The sequence below is a fragment of the Macrotis lagotis genome, chromosome 1 (assembly GCF_037893015.1).
Source record: "Macrotis lagotis isolate mMagLag1 chromosome 1, bilby.v1.9.chrom.fasta, whole genome shotgun sequence".
NCBI classification, from domain to species: domain Eukaryota; kingdom Metazoa; phylum Chordata; class Mammalia; order Peramelemorphia; family Peramelidae; genus Macrotis; species Macrotis lagotis.
Genome location: NC_133658.1, coordinates 581,456,754 through 581,472,728, shown reverse-complemented (window position 1 = coordinate 581,472,728; position 15,975 = coordinate 581,456,754). Strand labels below are relative to the sequence as shown.

Sequence of the window (15,975 nt, the reverse complement as noted above, 5' to 3'; positions counted from 1 at the left end):
GTTGCCCTTTGGGCGTAGTTCCAAATAGCTCTCCAGAAAGGTTGGATGAGTTCACAGCTCCACCAACAGTGTAATAGTGTCCCAGATTTCCCACAACCCTTCCAACAATGATCATTATCCTTTCTGGTCATATTGGCCAATCTGAGAGGTGTGAGGTGGTACCTCAGAGAAGTTTAATTTGCATTTCTCTAATAATTAATGATTTAGAGCATTTTTTCATATGGCTATGGATTGCTTTGATTTCCTCATCTGTAAATTGCCTTTGCATATCCTTTGACCATTTGTTAATTGGGGAATGGCTTTTTGTTTTAAAAATATGACTCAGTTCTCTGTATATTTTAGAAATGAGTCCTTTGTCAGAATCATTAGTTGTAAAGATTGTTTCCCAATTTACTACATTTCTTTTGATCTTGGTGGCAGTGGTTTTATCTGTGCAAAATCTTTTTAATTTAATGTAATCAAAATCATCTAATTGGTTTTTGGTGATGTTCTCCAACGCTTCCTTAGTCATAAACTGTTCCCTTTCCATAGATTTGAAAGGTAAACTAGTCCTTGATCTTCTAAATTGCTTATAGTATTGTTTTTTTATGTCTAAGTCCTGTAACCATTTGGATCTTATCTTGGTAAAGTGTTAGGTGTTGGTCTAATCTAAATTTCTTCCATACTAACTTCCAATTATCCCAGCAGTTTTTATCAAAGAGGGAGTTTTTATCCCAATGGCTGGACTCTTTGGGTTTATCAAACAGCAGATTACTATAATCATCTCCTGCTTTTATACCTAGTCTATTCCACTGGTCCACCACTCTATTTCTTAGCCAATACCAAACAGTCTTGATGACTGATGCTTTATAATATAATTTTAGATCAGGTAGAGCTAAGCCACCTTCTTTTGCACTTTTTTTCATTAAGCTCCTGGAAATTCTTGACTTTTTATTTTTCAATATGAATTTACTTTCAATTTTTTCTAACTATTAAAGTAACTTTTTGGAATTTTGATTGTTAGGGCACTAAACAGATAGTTTAATTTTGGTAGAATTGTCATTTTTATTATATTAGCTCTACCTATCCATAAGCAGTTGATATTTGCCCAGTTATTTAAATCTGATTTAATTTGTGTGAGAAGTGTTTTATAATTGTTTTCAAAAAGATTCTGAGTCTATCTTGGCAAATAGACTCCCAAGTATTTTATATTGTCTGAGGTTCTTTGAATGGGATTTCTCTTTCTAGCTCTTCCTGCTGTATCTTGCTAGACATATATAGAAAAGTTGAGGATTTATGAGGGTTTATTTTATAACCTGCAACTTCGCCAAAATTGCTAATTATTTCCAGTAGTTTTTTGGATGATTTCTTGGGATTCTCTAGGTAGACCATCATGTCATCTGCAAAGAGTGAGAGTTTTGTCTCTTACTTCCCAATTCTAACTCCTTCAAATTCTTTTTCTTCTCTAATTGCTGAAGCTAACATTTCTAATACAATATTGAATATTAGTGGTGATAATGGGCACCCCTGATCTTATTGGGAATGCCTCTAGACTCTCCCCATTGATTATAATGCTTGTTGATGGTTTCAGATAGATACTGCTAATTATTCTAAGGAACAGTCCATTTATTCCTACACTCTCTAGTGTTTTTAATAGGAATGGATGCTGTATTTTGTCAAAAGCTTTTTCAGCATCTATTGATATGATCATATGGTTTCTGATAGGTTTGTTATTGATATAATTGAGTATACTAACTGTTTTCCTAATATTGAACCAACCCTGCATTCCTGGAATAAATCCTACTTGATCATAATGTATTATCCTAGTGATGACTTGTAGTCATTTTGCTAAGATTTTATTTAGAATTTTTGCATCTATATTCATCAGGGAAATAGGTCTATAATTTTCTTTCTCTGTTTTAACTCTTCCTGGTTTAGGTAATAGTACCATATTGGTTTCATAGAAAGAGTTAGGCAGAGTTCCATCTTCCCCTATTATTCCAAAGTGTTTATGTAGAATTGTAACCAATTGCTCCTTAAATGTTTGGTAGAATTCACTTGTGAAACCATCAGGCCCTGGAGATTTTTTCTTAGGGAGTTCGATGAAGGCTTGTTGTATTTCTTTCTCTGAGATAAGGTTGTTTAGGTATATAATGTCGTCTTCATTTAACCTAGGCAACTTATATTTTTTGTAAATATTCATCCATTTCACTTAGATTATCAAATTTATTGGCATAGAGTTGGGCAAAATAATTTTGAATGATTACTTTAATTTCTTCCTCATTGGTGGCGAGTTCACCTTTTTCATTTATGATACTAGCAATTTGGTTTTCTTCTTTCTTTTTTTTAATCAAATTGACCAGAAGTGTATCAGTTTTATTGGTTTTTTCATAATAGCAACTTTTGGTTTTATTTATTAATTCAATAGCTTTTTGTGCTTTCGATTTTATTAATTTCTCCTTTAATTTTTAGAATTTCTAATTTGGTATTTAATTGGGGATTTTTTGATTTGTTCTTTCTCTAATTTTTTTAGTTGCATTTTTAGTTCATTGATTTCCTCTTTCTCCAATTTATTCATGTAAGCATTTAGAGCTACAATATATCACCTGAGAGTCGCTTTGAATGAATCCCATAGGTTTTGGTATGTTGTTTCATTATTATCATTATCTAGGATAAAATGGTTAATTCTTCCTATAATTTGTTTTTTGATCCACTCATTTTTTAAAATGAGGTTTATTCATTTTCTAGTTTGTTGTGGGTCTATATCTCCTTGGCCCAATAATGCATATGACTTTTATTGCATTGTGATCTGAGAATGATGTATTCACTATTTCTGCCTTTCTGCAGTTGATCATTAGGTTTTGATGTCCTAGTACATGGTCAATTTTTGTATAAGTGCCATGTACTGCAGAGAAAAAGGTATATTCCTTTCTATCCCTATTCAGTTTCCTCCATAAGTCTACCATATCTAATTTTTCTAACAATCTATTTACCTCCTTAACTTCTTTTTTATTTATTTTATAATTTGATTTATCTAGATCTGAGAGTGGGAGGTTGAGGTCTCCCACTAGTAGAGTTTTGCTGTCTATGTCTTCCTGTAGATCTTTCAGCTTGTCCTCTAAGAATTTGGATGCTGTCCCACTGGGTGCATATATATATATATATATATATATATATATATATATATATATATTCAGTATTGAAATAACTTTATTGTCTATGCTACATTTTAGGAGGATAAAGTTTCCTTCCTTATCTCTTTTAACGCTATCTATTTTTGCTACTGCTTTGTCTGAGGTAAGGATTGCTACCCCTGCTCTTTTTACTTCAGCTGAAGCAAAATATATTTTCCTCCAACCTTTTACCTTTACTCTCTATGTATCTCTCTGCTTCAAATGAGTTTCTTGTAAGCAGCATATTGTAGGATTCTGTTTTTTAATTCACTCTGCTATTTGCTTACCTTTTAAAGGGAGAGTTCATCCCATTCACATTCAGAGTTATGATTACTAATTCTTTATTGCCCTCCATACTATCTTCCCTCTGTTTGTATTTTTCCCCCTTCCCCCATCCATATTCCCCAGTACTTTGTTTCTGAATACCACCCCTTCAGTGTGTTTGCCCTCCTATATCACCTCCTCCCATTTCTTTCCCCTTTCCCTTTTTCCCTTTTTCCCTTTTCCTTTCCCTTCCTTTTGTTATTTCCCCTTTTTCCCCACTCCCCTTCCCTTTCCTCTGTCCCCCCTCCCCTTTTCCCCTTTTAATACTTGAAAGATTAGATGTTTTATAAGTTAACTGAGTATGTGTAGGTTGACTTTAAGCCAAGTCTGATGAGAAGATTCAGGTGTTTCTCATCTGCTCCCTTCTTCCCCTCTATTACCATAGGTATTTTGTACCTCTTAGTGTAATGAGATTTACCACATTCAATCTCCTCCCTCCTCCCTTTTCTTTCCTGTCCCCCTTTTTAAGGAGGTAGTGTTTTTTAGATCATTCTATCTGAGTCATAGAAAATTCTAAGTGTCTGTCATTTCTAGTTAAGTATATTCTATCTGATAGAGTTAAAATTCTTGAGTCTTTCTCCCAAGTAGGGTTAAAGCCAGTTACATCCCATTAGATAGCAGTCTCATGGATAGATCATGAATGTCCATCATTTATGGCTAGGTATACTCTCTCTGTTATAGTTACAATTATCAAGATTTATGAGACTCTTTTCCCCCATGCTGGGATGTAGCCAGTTTCAGCTTACTGGATAGCAGTTGTTTCCCTTTTACCGCACCCCCCTTTTTTTTTTTTACCTTTTCATGTGTCTCTTGAACCTCCTATTTGATATCCAAATTTTCTGTTTAGCTCTGGTCTTTTCATCAGAAATTTTTGGAATTCTTCCATTTCGTTAAATGTCCATCTTTTTCCCTGGAAGAGAAGGCTCAGCCTTGGGGGAAAGTAGATTCTTGGCTGCATTCCAAGCTCCCTTGCTCTTCCAAATATCTTGTTCCAGGCACCTTTGATCTTTTAATGTTGATGCAGCCAGGTCCTGCTTGATCCTTACTGTGGCTCCTTGATATTTAAATTGTTTGTTTCTGGCTGCTTGCAGGATTTTCTCTTTTATCTGATAGTTCTGGAATTTGGCCACAACATTCCTTGGTGTTTTCATTTTAGGATCTCTTTCTGGAGGGGAGTGATGCATTCTTTCAATAACTACTTTGCCCTCTGGTTCCATAATATCAGGGCAGTTTTCCATCACTAGATCCCGTAATATTATGTCCAGGCTTTTTTTTCTCTTCAATGTTTTCAGGAAGTCCTATAATTCTCAGGTTGCCCCTCCTTGATCTATTCTCAAGGTCAGTGGTTTTTGCTGATGAGGTATTTTACATTTTCTTCTATTTTTTCTATTTTTTGGTTTTGTTTAACTGGCTCTTGCTGTCTCATGGAGTCATTAGTTTCTGCAGACTCCATTCTTTTTTTTTTAGAGAGGAGTTTTCTTCATTAACCTTTTGCAACTCCTTTTCCAATTGGTGAATTCTACTTTTGAAAGAGCTTTCCATTTGACTAATTGAGGTTTTGAGAGAATTATTTTCTTTTTGCATTTGTGCAATTGAGGATCTGAGAGAATTATTCTCATTTTGTATTTGTCCAATTGAGGATCTGAGAGATTTGTTCTCCTTTTGTATTTGTCCAATTGTATTTTCTAAGGATTTGTTTTCTTGTTGCAAGGTATTAATTGTCTCTCCCAAATTTTCCAATTGATTTTTAAGCTCCTTCCTTATTTCTTCAAGGCAGTCTTTCTGTGCTGAAGACCGGATCGTATTCTCCTCAGAGGTTCTAGGTCTTTCTGAGTTAGGGTCTTTCCCTTCCAAGAATTTTTCTACGGATCCACCTTTCCGCTGACCCTTCTTCATTTTGCTAAGACCTTGAGTTGGGGAGGGGCTGGTTCACAGGGGCTTGGGTTCGCTAAAGGCTTTACTCACTGAATGGAATGTCTCTGCCTGGCCAGTAGGAGGTGCTGGTTGCTTTCTCTTTAGTGTCTGTGACCTTGATTGAGGCCTTCTCCCTTTGCTTGAAGGGAGGAGTTGGAGCTATTGCATTCTTTTGCCTTCAATCAATGGTGCTCTTTGCCCTGGCCTGAGGTCATTCCTCAGCTGGGCTGGTTTTTCTGCTCACACACCTGGGCCTGCTCCAATTCATCTAAGGCTGCTTCAGGAGACAAATCCTGAGGTAGATGTTCTTTCTCCTGGCTTTTTTTTCTGGGTTCTGTGGGTCAGATTTCTTTTAAGAGGTTTGTTTCATATGATAGATGAAAAAAGATCAGGGAAACTTTAGAACTGTGCCTGTCTTCTCTCTGCCATCTTGGCTGGAAGTCCAGAATTTGTTTTTAAGCATCATTTTAAAGCTATTTAATTTCCTTTCCTAATTTTTTCAGTTACATGCCGAATTCATTGAGCTGTTCTTTTTCTATTTTATTGGTATAAGTAATTAGATATATAAATATTCCCTAAGAATTGTTTTGCCTGCATCCCATTAATTTTGGTATGTTGCCTCATCATTGTCATTTACTTTAATGCAATTATTGATTGTTTCTATGATTTCTTTTCTTCAACTTTATTTTATTTTTCCAAGTTACATGTAAAAAAATTTTAACATTCATTTTTTAAACTTTAATTTCTGAACCCATTTCCCCTCATTCAGAAAGCAAATTATTTGATATAGGCTAAAAATATATAGTCATGTAAAACATTTCAGTCATGTTGTGAAAATTAACATAGGCCCCATCCCCCCAAAATAGAGAAACCTCAAGAAAAAATGTTTTTAAAAAGTATGCTTCAATCTGTATTCAGTCATCAATTCTGGGATAGTATTCTTTATCATAAATCCTTCAGAGTTGTCTTGGACCACAGTGATGCTGACAAAAGATGTCATTCACAGCTAATGATCTTGCTAATATTGCTGTTACTTTGTATATAGTACATTTACCATTGCATCTGCTTATGTAAATCTTTCCAGGTTTTATAGAGAGTATCCTGGTCATCATTTCTTATAGCAGACTAATATTCCATCATAATCACATAATACTTTTGTTTCAGTCCGTCCTCAACTGATGATGATCCCTCAGTTTCCAGTTCTTGCCACCAGAAAAGGGTTGTTATAAATACCTTTATACATAGAGGTCCTTTTACTTCCTATTTTTCATCTGGAATATAGACCTAATAGTAGCATTGCAAGGTTAAAGGGCAGGTATATTTTTATAGCCCTTTAGATATAGTTAAAAATTGCTCTACAGAATTGTTGAATCATTTTACAACTCCTTGACAATGCATCAATGTCTCATTTTCCCAATATCCCTTCCAACATTTATCATTTTCTCTTTCTGTCCTGTTAGCCAAATCAATAGGTATGAGATAGTACCTCAAAATTATTCTAATTTGCATTTCTCTAATAATAGTGAATTAGGAAATATTTTTTTATTATAGCCATAGATAGCATTGATAACCTCATCTGAAAACTGTTCATATGTTTTGATCATTTATCAATTGGGGAATGGTTCTTTTTTTTTTATAAATTTGATTCAGTTCTCTCTGTTTGAGAAATGAGGTCTTTATCAGAGAAACTGATTTTCAATATTTTTCCCACATACTAACTATATTTCCCACATAGTAACTATGTGACTAATTATATTTCCCACAGTTACTATTACTAACTAAATTTCTCTCCATACTATTTCCCCCACCTCCATTTATTCTAGTCTCTCTCCTTTCATCCAGTCCCTTCTCAAAAGTGTTTTGTAGATGACTATTTCCTCCCACAATTTTCCCTCCATTCTATCACACACACCCCCACCCCCTTTCTCCCATCCCCTTCCTCTCCTACTTTCTTTCAGGGTAAGATAGATTTCTATGCCTAATTGAATGTATGTTAGTACCTCTCTGGGCCAATTTCAATAAGAGTAAGCCTCATTCAGTCCCTCTCAACTACCCCTTGTCCCACTCCACAGCAAAAGCTATTTCTTGCCTCTTTTATGTGAAACAACTGAACCCACTCTACCTCCCCCTTTCCCTTTCTCCCAGTACATTCCTCTCTTACCCCTTAACTCTATCTTTTTAATATATTATCCTTCCTATTCAACTTCCACCTTTGCTCCTTCTAACAACCATAACAAATGAGAATGTTCACATGAGTTATTAATATCATCTTTCCACTCAGGAATATAAGCAGTTTAACCTCATCAAGTTTCTTATGTTTTGTCTTTGTCTTTTCTGTTTACTTTTTTATACTTCACTTGTATCTCATATTTGAAAATCAAATTTTGTATGCAACTCTGATCTTTTCATCAAGGAAGTTTGAAAGTCTCCTATTTCATTGAATGTCCAGTTTCTTTCCCCTGAAAGAGCATGTTCAGTTTGGCTGGGTTGTTAGTTCTTGTTTGTAATTCAAGCTTTTTGTCTTCTGGAATATTTAATGTAGAAGCTGCTAAATCTTGTATTATCCTGACTGTGGCTCCACAATAATTGAATTGTTTCTTTCTGGCTGCTTGCCTAGATGTTATATTTTAAATTTGCAGGTCAATTTTTCCTACAAATTTCTTGAAATATCATGTCCAGGCTTTTTTTTTTTAATCATAACTTTCAAGTAGTTTAATACTTCTTAAATTATCCCTCTCAGATCCATTTTCCAGGTCAATCGTTTTTCTGAAGAGATATTTTGGGGCATCTAGGTGGCACAGTGGATGGAGAACCGGTCCTGGAGTCAGGAGTACCTGAGTTCAAATCCAGCCTCAGACACTTAATAATCACCTGTGTGGGTTTGGGCAAGCCACTTAACCCCATTTACCTTGCAAAAAAAAAAGTAAAGAGATATTTCACATTTTTTTATTTAGGTTTTTGCAAGACAAATGGGGTTAAGTGGCTTGCTCAAGGCCACACAGCTAGGTAATTATTAAGTGTCTAAGACTGGATTTGAACCCAGGTATTCCTGACTCCAGGGCCGGTGCTCTGTCCACTGCGCCACCTAGCTACCCCCACATTTTCTTCTATTTTTTTCATTCTTTTAATTTTTGTCTTATTGTTTCTTGAGTCTCGTGAAGTTATTACTTTCCACTTACCCAGTTCTAATTGTTAAGGAATTATTTTCTAGTTAGCTTTTGTACCTCCTTTTCCATTTGACCAGTTCTACTATTTAAGCAGTTGTTTTCTTCAGTGAATTTTTGTCCCTCCTTTTTCATTTCACCAATTCTTTTTTTAAAAGGAGCTTTCTTTGGTGAATTTTTGTATATTTTTCTCCCCTTTTTTGTGATTATTTTACCAAGTTTTTTTTTTTTTGGCAAGGCAATGGGATTAAATGACTTACCCAAGGTCACACAGCTAAGTAAGTATTAAGTGTCTGAGGTTGGATTTGAACTCAGGTTCTCCTGATTCCAGGGATGGTGTTCTATCCACTGCACCACCTAACTGCCCCATTTTTACCAAGCTCTTGACCTTCTTGAGCTCTTTCAGGGGTTCTTTTTGAGTCTGAGACTAATTTTCATTTTTTGAGGTTTTGCATGCAGCCATTTTGACAGTGTTGTCCTTATCTAAGTTTATGCCTTAATCATCCTCACCATTGTAACATTCTTTGGTTAAGTTTTTTGGTTTTTTGCTCATTTTTTCCCTGCCTTTTGTAACTCTGTACTTTGTGAAAGAGATGGACTTTGCTCCTATACTGTTCCAAGCTTTTTGTTCTGGAAATTGGGTTCTAGCTATTGGCTTTCACTGGGGCTCGGGGCCTAACTGCTGACTTGTATTGAAGAGGAGTCTTCTCCACTGGTTTGTGTTGGGGATACAGTCTCTCTGTTGGCCTGCCCTGGGGTCGGGGTCTCATTACTGGCCTTTACCAATGCTGAGGATTATTGTTGGCTTATTCTAGGGACACTGCTGGCTTGTTCCAGGAGTAGGGTTTCATTGCTCCCCTGCAATTGGTGGCAGGGCCTTGCTTATGGCCAGCAATGGGTTGGAGGTCTAGCTGATGGCCTATACTAGTTCCTCACTGCAGGGACCCCTGGAGTATAGTCTTCCACCACTGCTCATTGTCTAGGCTTTTCTCTCACTCCAGTGAGATAGACCTTTCCATCTGAGTTTCCAAGTTGTTCTGGGCTCATTAATTGTTTCCCTACTCCTAAACTAGTTTTGAGGAATTTTTCAAGGTTGTTTTAAAGGGAAATTTAGGAAAACTATGGGGAGTTCATGCCTCACTCCACCATCTTAGCACCAGAAGTCCATTTCTGCATTTGAAAAGAATAACTTTCTTGTGCCTATGGGTAATCTTTATTATTCACTACCGTTCTCCATTAACGTCTAGAGAAAGAATTTTATTTTTCATATAATCATTTCATCATCTTTTGAAATTCTAGAGCTACTCTTTGTCAAACTGGGAATGATAATCAACTCAGCACCTACTAGTTCTTTAGGAGATGACTGTTTGTGTCAATCATCCTCTCTTCTATATGATCAACCTTGGTGTAAGGTCATATACCCAGTGTTCTACCATCTTTTTATATGGTCACAAAGACTATACACCTAACTACACTCCTAATCTGTAGCTAGCCATGAATGACAAAACAAATTTCAAAGTTCAAGACGTTATGAGTCTCAAATATATTTCAAGTAACAACAATCTGACTAGAAGGGATACAGAATTGAGGGATATTCTTAGGTCAATTATATTCTATTGTTGATTTTAGTTTTCCTGAATCTCCTAGTCTATTATCAAAGCCCTTGACCTAAATTCATAATGTAATAATAGTAATAAAATAAGTATGGAAGGGACAGAAGGATAGATTCCTGAGGCCCCTGGACATTATAATCTCCTCGTCTCAATTAGTGTCCTAGCAGGAAAATATAGAGAGGAAGTTTATCACCCTGTCCACAACTACTAGTAAGTTAGGTTTTTAAATCTAGAGTGACCAGACAGTCAGCAAAAGAATAAAAAAGATGTAAACTTTTTCAACTTAAGAAGAATGAGTATCAAAGGCCTCTTCTGAGCTCTGTAGAATTCTACTGAATTAGCTGATTTTAATGGCTGAATCTAGAAGACCTAAATCCTCAACCTTCTCTTTTGCTATTGTTCAGTCATGTTTGACTCCCTGCTCCCATTTGGGGTTTTCTTGGGAAAGATACAGGAGTGGTTTGCTGTTTCCTTCTCCAGCTTATTTTACAAATGTAAAAACTGAGTCAAACAGCATTTAATGACTTGCCCAAGGTAATGTACCCTGTAAGTTTCTGAGGCTGGACTTGAACTCAGGAAAATGAGTTTTCCTGGGTCCAAGCCTGGCACTTTATGCATTTTGCCAACTAGCTGCCCCAAATCTATCCTAGACTGATAAAAATTTTCACCATTGCCCTACTCCCTAGCTTAAAGGACACCCATCATGAGATTGCTTTTTCTTTAGGCCCTAAGCTCCTTTTAATCCAGAATTATAGCCTTGAATTTACAAAAAATCCTCATTTGGCATAACTGGCTTGGCTAGTCCAGGATCAGTAATTAGCACTCAGCTTTCTCATTTCTAATGACCTCATATCACCAATCCTGGAATAATTGTTTAAATTTCTATACCTTGAATTCTTCTATTTCCTTTTAATTTGTGGAAATTTTGCTTTCCCTAGGGAATCTTATTAATAAATAGTATTAACAATATAAAACAGTATAAAGCAAGGTAAGGGCAGAGACTAAATCATACTTCTTTATATCCTCTTCTTTAGTTCTTAGAAAAATGCTAGATTACAGTTATTGTGGCATAATGGGATGGGGAGACCATTAATCTTGGAACTAAAAGACTTGATTTTGACACTTAATAATTGTATGATCTTTGGCCAGCCCAATCTGAGGCCTCTGTTTCATTATCTGAAAAATGGGCATAATATTTATAGTAATTAATTCACAGGGTTATTGTAAGAAAAATGCTTAGGCACTCTACAAATATGAGTTGTTTTTATGATGTATACATTAGCATCCTATACTATACTTTTGCTATTTCTAGTGTTGTTCAATTATTTTTCCACTTTTGTAAGTTATTTTTTTCTTTTCCACTTTTAAAAGTTATTTACTCTTGGAAGCTTTTGAATTAATATCCTTTTTTTTTAATTTCCTGGAGTGTTCCTTTACAAATTATTTTTTTAAGTTATTTATTTATTTATTTTGAATTTTACAATTTTTCCCCCTGATCTTACTTCCCTCCCCCAACCCCCCACAGAAGGCAGTCTGTTAATCTTTACGTTGTTTCCATGGTATACATTGATCTAAGTTGAATGTGATAAGAAAGAAATAATATCCTTATTCCTTTACAAATTTTTAAAAATTATTTTTGGCATTTGTTTTTTTAAAAACTTTGAATTCCAAATTCTTCCCCTTTTTTTCAAGAGGCAAACAATATATCAATGATACATGTGAAAATCACAAAAAACATATTTTCTTATTAGCCATGTTGCCAAAAAAGGAAAGAGAAATAAAGTAAAGACTATCAGTAGTATTACTAGGTCAAAGGGTAATCACAGTTTTATAGACCTTTGTGCATAGTTCCAAATTATTCTCCAGAACAGCTAGATGAATTCATAAGTCCACCAGTAGAGCATGAATATCCCTATTTTTCTCACATTACCTCCAGCAGTTTTCATTTCTGGTAAGTGTAAAGTGGTAAATAGTGTTTTACAATTCTAATTTTCATCTTATAAGTGAGTATTGATTTCTTGTCCCAGAAACTGTCTATTCATGTTCTTTGACCATTTATTACTTGAGAAATGGCTCTTTTTATAAATGGTTCTTTTATAAATCTGGTTCAGCTTCTATATATTTGAGAAATGAAGCCTTTATCAGGGACATGTGCTGTAACAATTTGTCTAGACACTTCCTATTATCCATATTAGCTGATCTCTCAGCATTTTCTTGGATTTCTGTTTAGTATGTATTTCTTCCTCCTCCACTTTCGTTTCTTTTGTATTACAGAATTTAAAAGCTATAATTGAAGGGTGTCTGGTTAATTGTTTTAGTTTGGATCCACACCCAAAGTAAGACATACTCCAGAAGGGGAAAAACACAAAATAGTTTATTATTATTATTATTATTATTATTATTATTACAAAGATAAAGTCACAGAAAACTTACAAGAACAATAAATAATGATTCCTAAGAGGATTATAAGTACAACAATTTCAATTAAGATAATGAAAAAGATTATCAAAGATAATCAAAAGAGATAGATAGTTTTACCAATAGATAATCAAACAATCAGGGGAATTCCAACTTGTGAAACCTCAGACTGGGGAACCCCAGCTTAGCCTTTTCATAGTCTTGATCAGAAGGGTCCCAGGCAGAGCATACTCTCCATGGTTGAGATTCCAAAGGAATCTAATCAAGGCTTGTATAATTATAAGATTCTGAACAAAGAAGGCATGGTATCAAGAATATATGTGACTCTGGACCCAGAAGATCCATCCTAAAACTGGTTAAGTGTCAGGAGAAATAGTCAGTGCTCCAGATAAATGAGGATAAAGGGATAGGGGACTGGCTAGGTTCCCAATTATGTGAATGTTTTACTACAAGGTCACCATGCCCTTAATTTGTTCTATTATTTTTGTTTAGGTCATACTAGGGACATGGAAGAGCTTCATTGATTAATCATTCAAAGAGTTCATTATCTGAAAAATGAATTCCCTTTCTCTTTTCTTGTTTCCAGAGATTGTGGTGTTGTTACTGTTTTGTTGTTATTTTTACAGCTGCTATGATTTTGTTCCCAAGGCATACTGACACAGCCCACCAGAAGATCAAAAATGCAAATGGAGAAACTAGAAAGTCTCTTAGACACCATAAAGGTATTAGATGGAGATTTGAAGACAGACAAAAATTCTTGGCATGAGAGGAAGTTAAAATTTATTCAGATGGAAACTAAAATGGGAAAATTTAGAGAGAGATTGGAGTCAATAACAAGTCGAATTAAAACGGTAGAGCAAAGAATATTAGACAGTGAAAAATTAATCGCAAAAGGTATCAGTAATTTCACTAATATAAGTTACCAGAATACCAAAAATGAACCTAGAGAAGATCAGAATGACCTCAGACTCTCCAAAGAGAACAAAGGAAGTTCTGAATACAGAAGGGAGTTAGGAGAGGACATGATGGCAGACAGTGAAAACAGTGTCAAAGAACAAGATCAGAATTGGCCTGACACAGCCCTCCAAGATAACAAAAATGGACCTGAAGAAGATCAGAAAGACCTCAGATTCCCCAAAGAGAACAAAGGAAGTTCTGAATACAGAAAAAAGTCAGGAGAGCAAACAATAGTAGACAGTGAAAGCAATGTCAAAAACCATGACCGGAGTTGGCCTGGTGCAGTCCACCAGGACACCAAAAATGAAACTGGAGAAGATCAGAAAGACCTCAGACTCCCCAAAGAGAATAAAGGAAGATCTGAATATAGAAAACAGTCAGGAGAACAAACAATGGCCGACAATGAAAGCAATGTCAAAGACCATGACCAGAGTTGGTGGGATGCAGTCTACCAAGATATCAAAAATGGCCTCGGAGAAGATCAGATATATCTCAGACTCCTCAAAGAGAATAAAGGAAGTTCTAAATGCAGAAAAAAGTCGCAAGAACAAACAATGTCAGATAATGAAAGCATTGTTGAAGACCATAACCAGAGTTGGCCTGATTCAGCTCAACAGGACACCAAAAATGAACTTGGAGAAAATAAAAAAGATCTCATACTCCCCAAAGACAACAAAGGAAAATCTGAATACAGCAAAAAGTCAGGAGAGCAAACAATAGCAGACAGAGAAAGCAATGTCAAAGACCATGACCAGGGTTATCCTGGTGCAGTCTACCAAGACATCAAAAATGACCTTGCAGAAGATCAGATAGACCTCAAACTCCCCAAAGAGAATGAAGGAAAATATGACTACAGAAAAAAGTCAGGAGAACAAACAATGGCAGACAGTGAAAGCAATGTCAAAGAATATGACCAGAATTGGCCTGATGCAGTCTACCCAGACATCAAAAATGGATCTAGAGAAGATCAGATAGATCTCAGACTCCCCAAAGAGAGTAAAGGAATATATGAATACAGAAAAGAGTCAGGAGAAGAAACAATGGCAGACAGTGAAAGCAATTTCAAAGACCATGACCAGAGTTGGCCTGATGCAGTCCATCAGGATACCAAAAATGGACCTGGAAAAGATCATACAGACTTCAAACTCCCCAAAGGGAATAAAGGAAGATCTGAATGCAGAAAAAAGTCAGGAGATCAAACAAGGCTAGACAGTGAAAGCAAGGTCAAAGACTATGACCAGAGTTGGCCTGATTCAGTCCACCAAGACACAAAAAATGGATCTGGAGAAGATCAGATAGACCTCAGACTCCCCAAAGAGAATAAAGGAAGATCTGAATACAGAAAAAAGTCAGAAGAGCAAACAAAGTCAGACAGTGAAAGCAATGTCAATGAGCATAACCAAAGTTGGTGTGATTCAGTCCACCAAGACACCAAAAATGGACCTGGAGAAGATGAGAAAGATCTTATGCTCTCCAAAGAAAATAAAGGAAGATCTGAATACAGAAAAAAGTCAGGAGAGCAAATAATGGCAGACAGTGAAACCAGAGTCAAAAAGCATGACCAGAATTGGCCTGATGCAGTCCAACAGGACACCAAAAATGGATCTGGAGAAGATCAGAAAGACCTCAGATCCCCCAAAGGGAATAAAGGAAAATCTGGATACAGAAAAAAGTCAAGAAAACAAGCAATGGCAGATAGTGAAAGCAATGTCAAAGAACTTAACCAAAGTTGGCGGGATGCAGGGCACCAGAACACCAAAAATGGACCTGGGAAAGATCAGAAAGACTTAAGACTCCCCAAAGGGAATAAAGGAAAATTTGAATACAGAAAAAAGCCAGGAGACCAAACAAAGGCAGACAGTGAAAACAATGTCAAAGAGCAAGACCAGAATTGGCCTGATGCAGCCCAGCAGTATACCAAAAATGGACCTGGAGAAGATCAGAAAGAACTTAAACTCCCCAAAGAGAATAAAGGAAGATTTGACTATAGACAAAAGTTAGCAGAGAAAAGAAGACTAGACTTGAAAAAAAAACAATCTAACAACAAAGCAATGGAAAATTTTGTTCTACAAGGCAAACGGATAGTCTAGGATAATTATTTTGCTAGCATACTATATGAAAAGGGAAAGAACTTGGACATCATATATATATATATATATATATATATATATATATATATATATATATAGGGTGATCTTAAAATAAGACTTTTGGGAGATACAGTAGTTCAAGAAATGAATGATCTAAAACATTTCCTAAAATTAGCAAGAACAAGTAGAAGATACAAAAAGAAAGATCCACAGAATCCAAAGGGGAGAAATACAAAATTGCATCTCAAGGAATATTGTTATTATTAATCATTATTAGAACTTCAAAGATGTAGTAATAAATGAAAAATCTTTAAGCCACAATAAAGAAAAAATAAAGAGCTAA

The 15,975-nt window shown here is 35.6% G+C and overlaps 1 protein-coding gene and 1 pseudogene across 3 annotated transcripts in view; one reads left to right on the top strand and one right to left on the bottom strand.

Moving 5' to 3' along the window:
- The window catches only part of LOC141505540 (glycerol-3-phosphate dehydrogenase [NAD(+)], cytoplasmic-like), a 114,369-nt pseudogene extending 104,578 nt beyond the window's left edge, over nt 1–9,791 (bottom strand).
- Nucleotides 1–15,975, top strand: part of LOC141507246 (uncharacterized) — a 24,135-nt gene extending 8,160 nt beyond the window's left edge. The window contains exon 2 of one of the 3 annotated variants that reach the window (XM_074214718.1): nt 13,234–15,975. In XM_074214718.1, the coding sequence (XP_074070819.1) occupies nt 13,266–15,632 (2,367 nt within the window). In that variant the 5' untranslated portion in view covers nt 13,234–13,265 and the 3' untranslated portion in view covers nt 15,633–15,975. Of the gene's footprint in view, nt 1–13,171 lie in introns of all 3 variants that reach the window. The other 2 variants (XM_074214716.1, XM_074214717.1) reach the window with 2 other exon arrangements.